Source organism: Miniopterus schreibersii, assembly GCF_964146895.1.
Source record: "Miniopterus schreibersii genome assembly, chromosome: 10".
In the NCBI taxonomy this organism is placed as follows: Eukaryota; Metazoa; Chordata; class Mammalia; order Chiroptera; family Miniopteridae; genus Miniopterus; species Miniopterus schreibersii.
Window position 1 is genome coordinate 66117402 of NC_138110.1, and position 18252 is coordinate 66135653.

Below are 18252 nucleotides of genomic sequence, written 5' to 3' on the forward strand. Positions count from 1 at the left end.
TAGAAATGTCAGGTTTGTCTGCCGAAAGACAAAAATATTTGCGTTGAGACTGGCTCATCCATTGGTGATTTACAGTTTAAGCAGTACCATCTTTATCTGGCAGTATTTTATTAGTTGGCGTTCTTTTCTCAGCTTTGTGAGTGAATGTAAAAGAAAGGAAAGGCAGCTGGGGGAGAAGAAAGACACAGAAAGCAATCCCTTAATAAAACTTCTGAGAAGTGACCCACTTACATTTATATCTTTGTTACCCACATCAAAAATATGGGCAATTACATCTTGGGAGGTTTCAGACTATGCATATTTACTTAACAATAATGGCTCCTCCAGGACCATTATGAATTATTGGGAAATAAAATATTCATAGTGTAAAACTGAAATTAGCCTACATGGAGTTTTCCTGGAGTTTACATCTACAGAATACTTTTTTGTTGAGGAGAGGCCTGCCTGGAAGTAGTTATGCTCTAATGTTCACCATAAATAATTAAAAATTCAGCAGCAGCAGCGGCAGAGTACCTCCTCTCAGAGAAAAGGGGCCTAAGGTCCACCAGATCTCTCGGAATCACAGAGGAAGAACCAAGTTCCATTTCATGAGTCCTGAGGATAAAGACACAGAGAAAGGCCAGGGGAGTTCAGCAGGCAGAACACAGGAGGGAGACTTCAAAACGACCAGCACGGGACTGCTTCTGATTCACAGTATCAGCCCTGTTGGCCTGAACGTGCTGTGATTTCAAGGTCATGACCACTGTTTCCGGCTTGGTGCTAGATATTCCACAAATTGAAACACGTATTTTGGAATGAGACAACCCCACTTTTTATGATCTGTTCTCTTGGGGCCACTCACTTGGCAGAGTTAGAAAGAAGCATCATGAACCAGTACAGAGCTCCCTACAAACTCCTTTCAAATAAATTCTTTCTTTCACTCTTTGCCTTACACAGATGTGAGTGAGAGCCACGTGCCAGTTCAGCCCCATGTTAGTAAGTCTCGTAGAGACTGACTCTTCTGTTTGGAACAGGTGGGCACTTAAAACCACGTTCTCTAGCTCTGAGGCCTCAGCCAAATATCAGACATAATAAGAAAAATTCTATTTAACAGCCTGTTATAGGTTTGTGAATCTATGAGTCATAGTCCAGTTTTCCTCAGAAGCAGACCCTAAGACAAGGATTTGACACATAGTAAGCATTTACATACGCAAATAAAATTAATTTTGAGAGAAAAATCTAAATTCAGTACCTGTAGTGCCAGGTAGTTTTGATTTATATGCCATTTATCTGTTTGTTTTCTGATGATTCCTTCTTTCCTCTCTTCTGGCAGGACTGGCCTTTGCAAACACTATTTCCCAAACTTCCCTGTCAGTCATTTCCAGAGATGTTCAGCCACTAAGAGGCACTGGCACTAAAAGAAAGAAGCCAGGGTGTTCCTCTCCCTTTCTCTTCTTGGGAGGATGGGATGCATCTCTAGCAGTGAGTGGCTGCTTCTCTTCAGTGGCCCCAGCTCCCACCAGCTAGGCCTTCCTCCGCAGCTGCCCCCAAACCCCCCCTTCCTAGACTGCAGAGGCTCCCACTCCTAGCAAGTGGCCCACATTCCTGGGCTTCAGTAGGGACACATCCTTCCTTTCTCTCTCCATTCCCCAGGGTGCAGCTCCTGCCGGCAGTTACTAATCAGAGTTTCTTCCTCTTCCCCTATTTTAGCTTTTCTAACCTCTGGGCATTCTTTCCTGTATTAAATTCCTTCTAGTGGTTTCATTTTTCTGGCTGGCCCCTGGTAGATAACCTATTTCAGGAGCCTTGTACAAAATCATGGTTAATCTGAACCCTGGTTCCTAAAGGAGATACCTTTTCCCCCTTAGCTCTTCTTTGAGAGCATTCCTGAGACACGCTCTTCCCTGTGGCTTTTTGTCTTTTCCTGTGGTAATAGTATTTTGTGCTACTTGAGGTAAGATTATATCCAGAATATTATCAGCAATCAAAAAGCCACGTTTGCTCAGTCTTGTAAAGATACCATCTGTTCCCGAATTGATCTATAGATTAAAGATGTCACCTGTTCTTAAATTAATCTATAGATTTGATGCGATTCCTATCGAAATTCTAACAGGTGTTTTTTCCCCTGTGGAAATTGACAACTGATTCTAAAATTTACATGAAAATGCAAAGGACCAAGAATGAAAACAAGATGGGAAGAACTTTTCCATCAGATATTAAGACTTAGTAAGAAGCTATGGTGATAGAGAAAGTGTGGTATTGCTCCGAGGAGAAACAAATAAACCAATGAAATGGAATGAACCAATATTCTAAAAGAGTCCAGAAACATACCCATATACATGTGGACTAGATTTTTTAAAAAGTGATACAACAAAGCAGGTGGAAAAGGATAGTCACTTCAATTTTAAAAAATGACTCCCAGGGTAATTAGGTAGTGATCTGGTTTAAAAAAAAAAAAGTGACTACACCCTTATCTCATACCATGTTTATTCTAAACCCTGGTTCCTAAGGAAAATATTGGTTTTCCTCCATCACCCTGCTTTGAGAAAACTCCTGAGAAATACTCCTCCCAAAGGCGATTTTCCTCCTGGCACATGACGAGCTAAATGTGAAGGCAAAATAATAAAAAGTTCATTAAATAATGAGAAAAAAGAAAAGTAAGTCTGAATAAAGAAAACGGCTGTGGGTCAACCGGCAAGAATGAAAAGACTTCCCTTGGTGAGTAATAAACTCGGAGCAAGCCTGGTCTGGGAAGCCACAGATGACGTTAACACCTTTAACCCTTTGTTTTTCAAGGGAACAAGAGGAGAGGGAAATTGCTAGACAACTGGAATGCAGATGCTCCTGGAAGATGGCAATTTCAAAGCACTATCGGCAATCAGTGCATTTTTTTTTTAAGTTATCGATTTTTAGAGAGAAACATTGACCCATTTTCTACCCATTTTTATGCTCTAACCAACCGAGCAACGGGCCAGGGCTGGCAATCAGTGCATTTAAAAGGGCAGTTGGGACCCTTATATAATTTCAACAGAAGACGAATTCTCCCAGATCAGTACCCAAGGAAGCGCCTTAACGCAACACTTTTGTTTTCTGTACCCACCGCTTTCAGAGATTTTAAAACAGACTCTTTTGTGCAAAGAACATTTTTTTTTCTGTTTGTTTTAAAATAATATATTTTGGAAAAAATGAAAACATGTTATTAAAATTTTTCATACACTTTTCACCCCGTTTCCCAAATGTGCTGCCCTGCTTGCCTTAGGATTCTTTCTTTTCCTTTCCCTAACTCGAGCTTTTTATTTTTTTCTTAAACACTTGAGAATCAGTTGTACATATGGCACCCTTTTATCTCTGGATACTTGAACATGTGGTTATTTTCTTACATAATCACAGTCCAATTCTCAAGATCAGGACATCAACACCGATACAGTATTTATTATGTAATCTACAGATCTTGTTCAAATTTTGCCAATTATTCCACTAATATCCTTTTGAAGGCTCTTCTCTTAAATATTCTCTGGCTGTGGTCTTGGTGAAATAATTCCCAGCCTTCTCAGGAAGATGTAGCCATGCACTCAGCACAGCAGAAAGAATCTGAGCCTCAGCGATTTTCAGGAAAAGGGCACCGAAACCTCCTTCTAGCTGTGCATGCGGACATCTGCCGGCCGGGAAAGGGGCCCCAAATGCAGGCTCACCCTGTTCCCCAAAGCCTGTGCCATCAGAGGAGTTCCTGAATGGTTCCAGCACCTGCCTGCTGCTTTCCTGATCCCTCATTAGACTGACAGAACCCACATCGAAAATATCCTGGAAGATGTTTTCGCTGTCCTCTCGGCATGTAATAACAGAGCAATTTCCTGTTTCAATTTTAAAGCAAGACAGGCTGCACAGGGCTTGCGGGACGTGCTGGTTCCTACCAGCAGGTCACTCCACTCGCAGCCCGAGACTGTGGCTCTGCTGAAAGGGAGCAGCCGGGCCCAAGGATAACCGCCTCGGTACGTGCCCACCAGAGAGGCGACTGGAGAAATTCTGACGAATGCAATTAATGTAATTCCGTGCAGCCATCCAGAAGAAGACGCAGCTCTCTGGGTCCCAAAGTACATTAAGCCTGACAACGGAAAGGGGTTAAGTCATTTTGACCCTGCAGAGGGAAACGGGGGGGCTTGGGGAGATAGAGGTGGAGGAGCAACATTTACAGTAAAGCCTTTTGTAGCATCTGCTTTTTTCATTTTTACCATGTGTCCATGTTATGGGGGGGATGATAGGTAGGGAGAGAGAGAGAGAGAGAGAGAGAGAGAGAGAGAGAGAGAGAGAGAGATGATAAATAGACGGGTAGGTAGAAAGAACGAATCCTGGGTAGGTAGATTTAAGGCCAAAACTTGGGGAAAAAAGCAGGTTCCGTGTTCTCCAGCCGCGCCTTTCGGCTTTGAAGGCATCACGCGCTCTCCCATGGGCGCCGCGGGCTAGCCGTCGCCTGCTAGCAGGAGGCTCCCCCTCCTCGGCGGTGGACACAAAGCGGACTTGGTCACGGACGCACCGCGCACAGAGCCGCGCCGCGCAGCCTCCCGCACACTCTTCAGGCTGGAGGTGGGGGGGGGCGGGGAGCGCTCCCGGGCAGCCCAGGGGAGGCCTCGCCTCTCCCGGCCTCGGGCTGCCTGGCCCCGCTCACCCTCCCTCCGCCCTTGTCCCCACCCCCGCCGCAGACCGAGCGCGCCCCGGCGACTGGCCTGGCGCACGTCGCCGCCCGCTCGCGCCGCCACCCCCGGGGCCGCTCGTGACGTCAGGGCTGAGCGAGGGGGCGCCGCCTCCCGGGTGCCCGCCCCTCCCGGCCCCGCAGCCGGACTTGCCCTTTAAAAGCGCGGGGGCCTGCGCCACACGGCGGGCACCGGACGCGCGACCGCCCTGCGGGAGCATCTTCGCCTCGCCTTCCCGCCGCTCTCGCCCTCGGGCCCCGCGCGCCTTCCCGGCGCAGAGCCGCGCGAGCCGGGCCGGGCCGGGCCATGCGGCGCGCGGCGCTGCTCGGGCTCCTGGGAGCCGCGCTGGCGGCCGGTGAGTGGGCGCGGCGGGCGCTTCAGCACCGCGGACAGCGCCGCGCCCGCCGCCCGCGCCCGGGCGCAGGGTCGGGGAGGGGCTCGGGCAGCGCTGCTCGCTCCCGCTGGAGGGTCTTCGTCTCCGCCCTGCCCTGCGCCTTTCCCTTCCACTCCCGCCCGCGGGCTGACTGGGAAGGAGCCGGAGGGCTCCCTGCCCAACCGGAGAGCCCCCGTCCTTGCGTCCCCGAGGGTCCCCGCGGGGGGAGGACACGCGCCCGGGCCTCCGGGGCGCTCAGCTCGCCACCGTCAGGCTCCCCACCGCCTGGACGCGCGCGGCTAGAGGCTTATGCTGTGTCCGTGTTTAAGTGTGTGGTTGGCTTCTTAAAACCAGATAGCCAAGGAGAGACAGGAGTGCATGTGATATGATGGAGTTGGCACCTGCATATTTTCCCTTTGTTATTATTATTATTATTATAGAAACATGATGAGATAAAAGTAAGTCTCATGTAGATAAGGTATCATATCTTTTTAGTAGCATGTTCATATATAATGTAGTGTATGTGTGTTCATGTATATGTGCGGTCAGGGTTAATATAATCTTTTTCTGCATTTTGTATTTCTGTCTCTGGAGAGAAGTAATTTCACATTCAAGTTAATGTATTTTTGAGTTATGAATGGAAACTTTAGTGGATATTTTGGTTTTTGTATTCCAGAAGAATAATAGGATATAAAATAACATCAAAAATATCCTTAGGAGTAGTAAAAAAAATTGTCTGAATCAATTCGGGAAGATGAACTTTTTCTGTCTTTTTAAAATCGAAGTATAATTGACATATAACAGGATGAAATATGTGACAGTGTCTCTTGATGTGTGGAAGGATATGGGATTTAATCTTTCAAACTAGCTCTGGCAATTTTTAAAAAATTGTGTGTGTGTGTGTGTGTGTGTGTGTGTATGTGTGTTGAAGTAAAGCCATGAGGAGTATTGAGACTACTGAGAAGTAAATAGACCACCACCAGATTAAACTGGAGGTTTTCTTTGGCTATTTTAATGACCTCATAGAAATTTTTTCTTTAAATCTGAGATTGAGATTCTAACTAGCATCCATGAATATGAAGGTTTCATTGACAGCAATTACTGGATCCAAAATGTAAAGAGACAGAAGGAAAGCCAGTGGTAATTTATTTTACTGCAAGCTACATACATTCAGAATTTTCTAAAGTGCTTGCATTCTTACAAATTGCCTATAAATGTTCTCAGTTTATTTAAAGAAATCCAAATGAATGATTTAGAGTCTTTCTGGTAAAAAAAAAAAAATCTTCAGAAAGGAATTGCTTAAGAGGCCAAAGCTGTGCTATCCATTGTACTATGCACCACAGTAACAGGGACATTTGTGAAGCGTATTTAATAATAGTGGTAAAATACTTACAGCTCTCTTATGAAAGAGAGTATTTTAAGAAGGGCTCGTATTTTAATTTGAGCTAAAATGGAGACATTATATTCTTTAAAAATGTTATATTGAGCTATAATTCGCCCACCATAAAACCCACCCTTTAAAGTACATAATTTAGTGATATTTAGTATATTCACAGATTGTATAACCACTATCAAATTTCAGAACATTTTCATTACCCCAGAAAGAAACCCCATATCCATTAGCAGTTATTTTCCATTCCCACCTTCCCCAAGACCTGGAAATGAGACATGATAACCTTCAAGCAGAGTTTGTTATTTAGCAAAATCACAGGGCTGGGAAGAAACCTCAGGAAACCATATGGTTTATTTCCTTCCCCTTCAGAGCCTCTGGAGGGAGAGCTACACATTTTTACAGTAGCTACTGTGCACTCTAACAATTAACAAGAGTGAAGTAGCTGTCTGATATCCACATTATACCAGGTTAGATGGTTTCTGTACTCAGAAGGGTCTGCTTAACTTGTTATTGTATAGCTTTATTTTCAATCTGGGACCAAACCTTGATAGTCTTATGAGATATTAATACTTTAGGTGTTTTTCTCAGATTTGTCGCACAATATTACTTGAAATTTTTTCTACCATTTGACTACTTTCTTTTAACATAATCATTGATTTTCTTTTGTGCCTCCTGAATCTTTATGCAAAAACAAGCAAGGTAACTACTTTAGGGAAATCAAGATGTTTTGGTTGTTACTTTGTTGCCACAGATTCTGTTGGAAGAAATACAATTGCATTTATATGTCTCACCAAGAGGCACAATGTACTTTCACAGGAGACCCTAGTTCCTTTTTGATGGAAACAATAGTGGTTTGTAATAATAAACATGAGCTTCAAACTGTTTAGAGCAATAAAAGACAAATGTTTCTCTCCTCCCAAATCTGATTACTGATAATACTTTGGCAGTATCAGCAGTTACTAAAAACACCTATTTTACATTTGTTGGGGGGGAGGGGAAGGGAAGTATTAGCAAGAAACTATAATACCAAATAAATTTAGTAAAGCTAGATTTTTAAAGGCACCTTCTAGTTTATGAGAGGAGGAATTCTCTCAGTTATTTCTTTTGAGAGGATTTTACAGATTTCAAGTGGAAAGAGCGAGCGCTGAAGTGGGAATGGTCCCAAATAGCAGCCACTGAGGGATAAAACAATGGCCCAGCATAGCGGACCCTGGGTTCCAAAGGTGGGCTGCCTAGGTCTTGTCTGGACTACATTTCAGGGAGAACATAGGGTCTTCATACCTTCTTAGCCACTTCTTAAACAGTTTACGAATTATTTTAACACGCTGGATAACTTTGGGCCTCTTGAAACAATTGAAGTAGATCCCAGGCCATGCTTTGAAAAGGAAGATCCAGGAAGGTGAATTTGTGAAACTGATGTTGTATTTCTGGGCTGAGCCCTATGTATGTAATTGACTGGAGGGAGGTGGTTAAAGAGGCTTCGGGAGGAAACATTTTGGGAGGAAAGGTCAGGTTGCTGGTTATAAATAAACCGCATTTGAGCAGCTCTCATCTCCATCTCCGATGTCTGAGAGTTTTGCTCTTGCCCCAGCCGGCTCTTCTCCTGTTTCAGGGACCGAGGAGAATTTCCTGCACTGAGCTTCTCCTCCAGGCAGTGCCCGGAGAGCTGAGGAAACGAGCCTCTATGTACATGAGTGCTCTGAGCTTGTCCAGTGGAAAAGGCTCAGACGGCACAAAGCCAAAGTGAAACATGGAAGTATCAAAACAGCTTGGAAAGGAAAAAAGGAAGGCGCTGGAAAATTAAAATCACCTGAAGCATTTCCTAAGAAGACAAATATTCTTCATTCTGGTTTAAAATAAGCAGAATCTCATGAAATTTAATTTAAATGAATTTAAAATTATCCTTTTAAAATGCCTTCATACATAGTTGTTAAACTAAAATATCCCCATAAATAGTTGTTAAATATTTATTTGCACATGATGTTATGGGCTCGATGCTCTACTAGCAGAACTGGATGCCCCCCTGTTCTTTGCGTGGCCGCAGGCAACGGGGATTATATACGGCATTCACTGACACAGATGCGTAAGCAAGCTTGTTCAGGCAGAGAGCTGGGGGTGAAAATGAGGTAATTGATTCTGTGAGATGGTTACAACCATGTTTTCGTAAAGGAAGTGAGTTTGGGGGAGGATGTTTTGGGAGGACGCGAATAGGCAGAGGGAATCACAGATCTTTACCCATTTTGAATGGGCAGAAGGGTGGAGGGCGACACCCTGGTTTAACTTAAACTAGGTTTACTTTAAACTTTTGATTGAAGTATAATATACACATAGAAAACTGCACAGATCATAAGGATACAGCTTCATGATTTTTCATGCGTTGAGCACACCTGTGTCATCAGCACCCAGATCAAGAAACAGAATATTACCAGTACCCCCAGATCTCCCCTGGTCTGTGGTCTGGATTTGATTTATACTGGATATAAGATAGCGTTCGTTTCCAAATCATGTTGAAGACATTGCTAGGGAAAACAGTGTGTGTGTGTGTGTGTGTGTGCGTGTGGTGTGTGTGTGTGTGTGTGTGTGTGCGCGCATAGCTCCTGGGCAATCAGCCCCAACAACCTCCACACTCTGTTCAGCTCTCACTCTGTCCCTCTCTCCAGGCACTGCGTGTGTGAGGTGGGGCATGATTTTGTGTTTGGGTTCACAACACGTTCAAAACTGACCCGTCATTTCCCATTCTTTTTCTCTTCCAAAGCTGTCAGTTCCATGCCAGCGGATACCAGGACCCACAATGAAGAAATGGTAAGTTGAGATATAAGCCCAGAATCTAGACTTATATCTAGACCATAGGTTCTCCCACTCCTTATTACACCAAACCAAACCAAACCAAACAAAAACAAACAACAAACAGCACAACATAGTCTTACAAACCAGGTTTTCATCCCTGAGGGAATGGGGGCAAATGATGTCCCTCCTGCCCTGGGCTCTGACCTCTTTCCTGGATGTTTTATTGCCTCTGATGTTTTATTACCATTTTCCTTCCAACTGGTTCAGAAATGGGTGTTCATTTCCCTTCTCGGGGTGATCTTGGCCCAGTGCCATCTTGCATTGCTCTGTGGAGAGGCCTGGGACATTTCATTAGTCCTATAAATCTACATTCCTACCCCAAGGATCCTGCATCAGTACAGGTCACACAGCCAAGCCTCTCTGGGCAACGGCTCTGGGTTGAGTAGTCTTTCAACCTATCAATACCAGCTGTTGCCAACCTGCTTTTGGTTTTCCCCCCCAGGTGACTCGCTGCATCATCGAGGTCCTCTCAAATGCCCTGTTGAAGTCCAATGCTCCACCCATCACCCCTGAGTGCCGACAGGTCCTGAGGAAGAGTAAGTTTCCTGCCCTGCAGGGGAGCTTTGTCCCTCGAGTGGTCCTTGCTCTGGCTCCCTCTAGTTCACCTTCCGCTTCACCTCCAAATGAGGGAGGAGCGTAGACTAGATTGGTATCTGGGGAGGCAGAAGATATGGCTTCTAGCCCCTACTCTGCCATTGGATAGCTGTGTGACCATAGGAAAGATCCCTGGCCCCTCTGGGCTTATTTCCTCGAAGTAAAATGAGGGGGTTGAACTCAATGACAGTCTCTGAGATGCCTATCAGTTCTTAAATTCATTGATTCCAGAGTTTGGATTTTTAGAATAAGCTGTCATGTGGGTGCAGGGAGATGTGGGGAGCGCTCATTTGTGATGGAGGCAGGACGACTGAGTGTTCTGGGAGTGTTGGAAGATGAAGGGACAGAAGGAGATTTTAAAATTAATCTCTTTGCCTTCTACTCTCAATGGTGATGATCTTCTGAGTTAGAAGCTGGGAAAGGTGACTAGGAAACTTGTGGCCCGTTTGCATGACAGATCGCTTGAGCCATTTTAATGCAGAGCTTATTTGAGGGGAGTTACTACCAAATGGTACCAGGAATTCTGGGCGTGAGAACTGGAAAGGGTGAGGGTAGAAGCAGAGCAGCCAATGAGTCAGAGCAATAACCTTCTGAATTGAGATGGGGATGTTTTCTCTACGCAAATCACCTTCTGTTGAGAACGAAACTTGAACAGTGACCCAAGCAGCATCCATCGGGAGTTGACACTAAGAGATCAATTTTATAAAACTCTGCAGTCTCTCTTATGCATGGAGTCAAACTGACTGAACAAGTCCAAAAAACACGGTTCCCCGCAACACATTTCTATGCTTTTACCTTTTCTTTTCTTTCTTTCTATACTTTTAAATTTTTAGTCAAGGCTGGGAACAGTGGACTTTTTCTTTTCTCCTTCAAAATCTCTCATGGCAAGATAATACTCTCTTGCTATTACTGCGCATGAACCCTGGACCATAGAATGGTTAAAAACAAACATTAGCAGTTGACCAAAAGAGTCGCCTGGGGGGACTCAATCCACCATTGGGGGTTTCAGGGTAACCATAGGAGGTGTGGGGCAGGGACCCACGGAAGTGCAAACTTCTCTTCACTGCCTGCGTACATGCTTCTTACTACATTTCTCCCGACTTTCCTTTCCAGCCATTACAGGGAATGAGTGAGAGCGCAGGGTCTTCAGGCAGGGACTAAAGGCTGCTCTGTTGGGCAAACCCATCTCACTATCTCCCTTCTCCTCTCTTTGTTTACCAGATGGATGCAGAAGTTTGAGGCCTGTCATACTAGGTCATCAAAGAACCCTGACGGCTTAGGAAGGGCGGTTGGATGCAGGGCTCCGCTTGCCTGCCAGGATCAGATTCTTAGCCCCCTAGGTGTGGCCGCAGGGTTCTAGCCTCTCTGCTCATCACTGACTGTGCCCTGGGGTCTTTTGGTGTCTGTCGTGAGAGCTCCAGGGAAACTGGCAAAAAACAAACTACCGAAGCCTATCAGGACCCTGGTGACATTGTATCTGGAGAGTCCTAAAGCGCTGACATTGGGAGGATTTAAGAGCTCCAGACAAACAGATAAGATAAAGGAGTAGGCAGGACAGGCCCCTAAGGGGGAGCAGATATTTCTCAGGTCCAACCCTCCTGTGGAGAAATACAGACTCTGTAACCAGATCTTGGGATTTTTTTTTTTCAAAAGAAGCTAAAATTGGGATTTTTAAGCACATCTCCAGGTGTTTAAGTATTGCTTCTGAATTAGAATTTACTGAAAATGTTATTATAGGCCAAACAATTCACCTCTGGGCTACCAGTTTGTGACTTCTGTCCTGTTCCAGTTTTCTCTCCCCTGCTGACATGTCTTAAGCCGATCCAAAGTCTAGTGGAGCTTTCAGCCAACTGGATGGATGAATTCCTTCTTGCAGCTTCCTTCCCACAGCCAGTCCATCTCCCTATCCATTGCCAGTCTCTCTGGAACATCTCCGGGGCCAGCATACGAGCATTTGGGGAGCAGGAAAGAGTCACTGGTTTATGGCTTGAAGAGATCTTAGGGAATGTGTAGTCCAGTTTCTTAACAGGTATAAGAATCTCTTTCACCGGGTTGACCTGGTCATCCTTGCAACATTTTAGGGCTGGAACGCACATTTTCCCCTTTTTACTTGAAAATGAGAGTGAGCTTTACCCCTTGGTTTTACAGGCTGACAACGACTGTGTGCTACTAATCACAGCCCTCCTCTGATCTCACCTGCGGGGGCTTAAAGCTAAATTTAGGAGGAAGTGCTGAGCCTCAGGCACAAGCTGCTACAGGCAGCACACATTTAACTCGGAAAAAAGAAAAATACTTCTGTTCCTGACCAGCGGGCAGTAGGAAGGGGCCACACAGCCTCTGCCCTGGGAAGCTGAGATCCTGTCTGATCGGTGGCACGATTTCTGCCGATTCTCAGAATGATGTTAGTATCTGACCAAAGCCTCCCTGCTTACCTGTGCCTACCTGGCCAGCCCCACCAGCCTCAGTGCTGCACATACCACCACTGGCTCTTAAAAGGCAAAGGGACTGGTGAGGAGCCAGCTCTCAGGTGTCTGGGTGTGAAAGGTCAGGGACATTTCAATTGTCTCATAAAACATGAGAATGTTATCATGGCAGGCTGGACATTTTTTGCAAAACAGACCAATTTTTTTCTATTTTGCAAATGTCAGCTCAATATGACTCATCAGATCCATTTAATAAAAATATTATGGGAACACAAATATAATTTCAAATTTTCTAGTAGCCACATTAAAAAGATAAAAAGACAGGTGATGCCCTAGCTGGTTTGGCTCAGTGGTTAGAGGGTTGGCCCGTGGGCTGAAGGGTCCTGGGTTTGATTCTGGCCCAGGGCGTGTACCTTGCTTGTAGGCTCGATCTCAGGCCTTGGTCAGGGTGCGTGCAGGAGGCAACCAATCGATGTGTCTCTTTCACATCGATGTCTCTCTCTCTCTCTCTCCTTTCCACTCTCTGAAAAGCAATGGGAAAAATATCCTTGGGTGAAGATTAAAAAAAAAAAATACAGGTGAAATCAATTTTAATAATATATTTAATTTTATCTAATATATTTTATTTACTATACAATTTGAACACATCCAACATATTTATGATACATATTATCCAATACTTTCAAAATATTGTCATTTCAACATATAATCAATATGAAAAATTGAGATATTTTACATTTTTTTATATGAAGTTTTCAAAATCTGTGGGTATCTTACACTTATAGCATGTCTCAGTTTGGACCAGCCACATTTGAAATGCTAAATTGCCAGAGAGGGCTGGTGGCTCCTACAATGGACAGCTCAGATGTACACCGGGAGCTGTGAGGGGCCCTGGCTTCGGGCATTCTCTCTGAACTCAGTGACATAAGTTGAAATCCAAACCTCCCAGCTAACAAGTGAGACAGTGTTAACTGCGTATCTCCTTTCATGGGACGTCCTTGAGTTAAGGAGAGTTTAGTAAAGGAGCTGTTGACATTTGGAAAAGATGGGAGAGAACAGCATTCAATTAAAATATTGGTTATACCATGTACTGTTGACTCTTGAAAATACAAAAAAACTCAGTATACTAAACTTCATCTCAACATCTAAGAACATGTTGGGCAGATGGGACCTGAGTGAAGGAAGAAATGGCCTTTCCACTGCTGTGTAGCTTTCTCAGGGGGGAAATATATACCCTTCTTATCACCAAATACCAAGTTATATTGTCACTTGCTTCTAGGTTGAGTCTACATAGTTGATTGGATAATAAAGGTCTGATAAACTAATAATTAAAAAATTTTCAATTCTCCTTTGAATCCTGAAATTTCTTATTTTGGCTATTTAACTTTATTTAGCTGGATTCTAGTTAGAACTATTAATGCAATGTTAACTTTTCAATTCCTACTGAGAGAAAATATGGAAAGAATGGCCCCGAATGACGCCTCTCTGAGTCTTAAGGTCTTAGTCTGCAAAAAGTTGAAGTTGAACTAGACAAATTCTAAGGTTTCTTCTGGTTCTAAATTCTAATATCTCATAAATCTATACTTGGATTTCAATTTGATCATTGGTAATACCTATGAGAGATGCTGGTTGGGTGTTATGAAAAAATAAAAATAGAGAGTTTATTGTTAGATTGAAACATAGTCAACAAGCTTTCATACCACTTCCTTTTAAAAAGAATCTGGGTATATTCTTTATTAACTTAAAATTTTTCCAAATGATTTTCAGGTCCTTAGGATTTGTAGTGATCACTGAGGCTGGTGTTTGTTGGACCACAAGCAATTCTGAAGTTATACTTACTCTTTAAAATTTTCATTACAGGCGGAAAAGAGGTTAAAGATGAAGAGAAAAGTGAAAACGAAAACACGAGGTTTGAAGTAAGGTTGTTACGAGACCAAGCTGACGCCTCAGAAGCCCGCAGGCCCTCCAGTAGGGAGGACCCAGGAGACCCAGGGGAGGAGGGCACCCAGGGCCTGTCGGTGGCCAGCAGAGAAGGCGGCGGGCACAGCCGAGAGGGAGCCGGGGAGCCCCAAGGGGGCCTCTATCCCTCTGACAGCCAAGTCTCCAAAGAAGCAAAGACGCACCATTCTGAGAAGAGCGTGGGAGAGGGCAGGGAGGGAGAGGACGGAGAGAGAGATCGGCAAATGGGGCGTGGGGACGGTGGCAGGGAAGAGGGGCACCTGGAAGAGCCAGGAGAGACGCACGAGGCCGTTCCTGACACGAGAAACCAGGCTTCCGCTGGGAAAACAGAGGCGATGGTGGCCAGGTATGACACGCGCTCTGCCAGGCTCCCCGAGGAGAAGACACACAGCCGGGAGAGGAGCAGCCAGGAGAGCAGAGAGTCCAAAAGCCAGTCTGGGAGCCAGGAGGAGTCTGAGGAAAGCGAGGAAGCTGCCAGCCACGAGGCGGACAAACGGCGCTGGCGGCCACGACACCACCATGGGCGGAGCAGGCCTGACAGATCCTCCCAGGAGAGGGGACAGCCCCGCTCGGAGTCCGAGGGGCCCAACGCGGCCGAGGCCAGCTTAGGGGACGAGAGGGACCCTTATCCAACCCACTACAGGGCCTCAGAGGAAGAACCCGAGTATGGGGAAGTGGTGGGGGGGTACGCAGGGCTGCGGGCCCCCGAGAACCTGGAGGGTGGGAAGGGGGGGGCTCCCAGGCCTCCCAGGGCTGAGGGCCAGGGGGACAAGAGAAACCGCCCCAGCTTGGACCTGGACAGCATGGCCTATGGGTACGGCGAGGAAAGTGCGGGCAGGGGCCCTGGGTGGGGGTACGTCCCCAGAGCCAGGCCCGGGGGGGAGAAACAAGCCTTGGGTGGAGGACACTACCCTGTTCACGAAAGCCACGTGGACAGGGCACGGGCGCCCCTGCAAGGCGGGTGGGAGGAGCCGGACAGAAACGGCCTCGGCTACGGCGAGGAAACCGGCGAGGACGGGGCCCGCGGGACGTGGCAGAGGCAGGAGGGCCTGCGGGGCACGGACACGAAGGAGACCCGGGCGGGGGCTCGGCTTGCGGGCGCCCGGGGCGCCCCCGATCGCACCCCCCACAGGAGCAGGGCGGGGGAGCTGCCCCCCCGCTACTTCGCCCCGTCCCCGGGGAGGGGCGGCCACCAGGGGAGGGAGGACAGCCTGGATGACAACTTTCCCGGGGCCGAAGGCGGAAACGGCCTGGCCTTGGCGGAGAAGAGCTTCTTCCCCGAGTACAACTATGACTGGTGGGAGAGGAAGCCCTTCGAGGACGACGTGAGCTGGGGCCACGAGAAGCGGAGCCTGGGCCCCAGGCTGGACCCGAAACGGCAGTACGACCGCGTGGCCGAGCTGGACCAGCTCCTGCACTACAGGAAGAAGTCGGCCGAGTTCCCCGACTTCTACGACCCCGAGGAGCCGCTGGCCCCTCGCCGCGCAGGGGACGGTGCGAAGGACAGGGCCGGCCCCGGGGTTCTCACGGAGGAAGAGGTACGGTGGGGGGCTTTGTTTAAAAGCAGCTTAAGATGGTTAACGTGAATATGTTCAAGACTATCTGATATTAAGGGGGAGAAACTGGGGGGGGGATTAACCACCATGATAATGCACCCCTAGTTAACAGAGCGGAAGCAATTTCTGGGTTTGATTTTCACCTCCTGTCTCGACACTGCCCACGTCCCCGCCCACCAGCTCCCATTGCAGAGCTGCTCAGCCTGGGCGCACACGGCAGCCCCCTGGAGGGCTTGAGGAATTGCTGATGTCCGGGACCCACCCCCAGAGATTCTGTTTGGCACTAGGTGTGGCCTGGGCGTCAGGATTTTTTAACCCTCCCGGGTGGTTTCAGTGTTCAGCCAAGGTTGACAACCAGCCACTGCTCCGGTGTCTTCCCTTGGGCATTGCATCACTATTTCCCAGGGTAGGAAAGAACAGATAATAGAGAAATGAGTTGCTTTGGTCTATCTTTGCCAGCTTGTGGCCTGTAACAATCAGAAGTTTACACCTGGGAGAGGTAACATGATCAGAGCTGTCCCCTCTTCCTCATGTTTTTCATGTAGATGCTTCTCAAACTTGGCTGTGCATCAGCCTCGCCAGGGATGCAGAGTGGGATTCAGTAGGCCCCTGCTGGGGTCCAAGAATCTGCGTTTCTGACGTGCTCCCCAGTGACCCCGCTGGCTGGGGGGCTGCACTTTAAGAGCCACTGATGTAGGGTGTCTCATATAGCCTCCAACATATTAACAATCCCCCGTTCTGTTCGTATTGCCTTAAACTACGACGAAATAAGTTCATCTGGGACCTCATGCTGCCATTGTTTTGTGTTTTCCAGGAAAAAGAACTTGAAAACCTGGCCGCAATGGATTTGGAACTACAGAAGATAGCCGAGAAGTTCAGTGGCAATCGAAGGGGCTGATGGTCATTGGAGCCAAGGGCTGTTTTAAGAAGCAGCCTTCGCATTATCTATTTCCCACCACTTCACAGAAAGACACCATTTATTTAGCTAAAGGCGGAAAGTAGACTTTGCTGTTCATTAAGTGCTTGAGGCAATTGGAAATATCTTTAATTTTTGCCAGAATGCTGTTGAAAATAAGGATAGCATGAGTTATAGCATATTCTTTCTTGCAAAATCGACATATTACCATGCTTGTGACAATGACTGTGCTACCATCCTTGCAAAATTTTGTTTGTATCCATTTAAAATAATAAAAGATTCACCTGAAGGCAAAAGCTTCTTCTCAGCTTCCTTTGGGCTAGTAGAGAGGAGTGTGATTTTCAAATCCATTCTTTAAAGTGAATTCTAAAAGACAGCACTAGAATTTATTGGTCTGGGATTCAGAATAAAAAAAAACACACAAACCTTTCAAGGATGTAAAAAGAAAGATAAAGAGATCTGGAAAAGATACCTGTTCTCCCAGGCTGGGGAAAGATTAAATAGGATTGAAGAACCTGCTTGAAAAAAATAGCATAGGACATTACTTAAAAATCCTATTACCTGGAGAGTTCCAGGGGTCGCCAGCTGATGGTCAGTTTTCAGGGCCCAGGAGAAAGCCTGGATAATGGGAAGAACTCTGGACTGGGAATCACAGCATCTGGGCTGGTCCAGAAAGATCTCTGGACCCTCAGGGCCTGTCTGATTTCTACTCTGTAAGGAGACAGAGCTCTGACTCTGTTTCCAAGTAGCTGTGTGACTTTGGACAAGTTACTTTCCCTCTCTGGACCTCAGGTTCATCAGTAAAATAAGGCCATCTGTCTCACTGGGTTGTTATGAGAATGACATGAGTTTGGGCAAAAGACTCAGAGTAGTGCCTGGAATGTGAGTGGTGCAGGAAATGTTGGCTGGTGCCGTTGTTAGGCCCGCAGCTTCTTATGGTAAGACGGTTGGACAATTTCCCCTTCTCCCTCCTTTTACCTGTCCTTTCCTTCCTCACCAATGGAGGCTTCTACTTGGTTGATTTCTACTGTTTTGACAGTTCTGGTAAAGAGCTGTTTTCGGGAGGTGGCAAAAACATCTGGGGATCACATATGGCTTTTATTCACTCAGGAAAGCCCGATTCTCCTCTTCTTGATAACGTCAAGAACTGCCTGCGCTAATGTGACCAGATTCTTTTTAGATTAACTTTCAGTCACATGCTTTTCCAGGAGAGCTTCAGCTTTATCATTTGGGGAGCAAGCCAATCAGCGCTATAAATTCATAGCAAGTTGTTCTAAATCTGGGTACACAGTTCTAGAAGGCTGCTTATTATTTCTCTGCCTGGGGTCTTTTTTTTTTCTTTCTTCTGGCCGTGGGATCATGATAGGCTGTTTGCAAAGGCAAGTGAGACATGGTGTGGGGATAATGGCTGCTGGGGCGTCCTCATGGTGGACAAGTTGGTATATAAATATTGTACTAGTTTCCTGGGGCTGCCATAACAAAGTACCACAAACTGGGAGACTTAAAACAACAAAAATTTACTCT

General features: G+C 46.4%; 1 protein-coding gene across 3 annotated transcripts in view; it reads left to right on the plus strand.

Moving 5' to 3' along the window:
• LOC308562404 (shieldin complex subunit 1-like) overlaps window positions 1-17020 on the plus strand; it is a 77171-nt gene extending 60151 nt beyond the window's left edge. For 2 of the 3 annotated variants that reach the window (XM_081148457.1, XM_081148460.1), the window contains 4 exons: window positions 9189-9235; window positions 9723-9816; window positions 14158-15794; window positions 16627-17020. In XM_081148457.1, the coding sequence (XP_081004583.1) occupies window positions 9189-9235; window positions 9723-9816; window positions 14158-15794; window positions 16627-16710 (1862 nt within the window). In that variant the 3' untranslated portion in view covers window positions 16711-17020. Of the gene's footprint in view, window positions 1-4749; window positions 5023-9188; window positions 9236-9722; window positions 9817-14157; window positions 15795-16626 lie in introns of those variants that run through there. The other variant, XM_081148459.1, reaches the window with a different exon arrangement.
• The last annotated feature ends 1232 nt before the right edge of the window (window positions 17021-18252 follow it).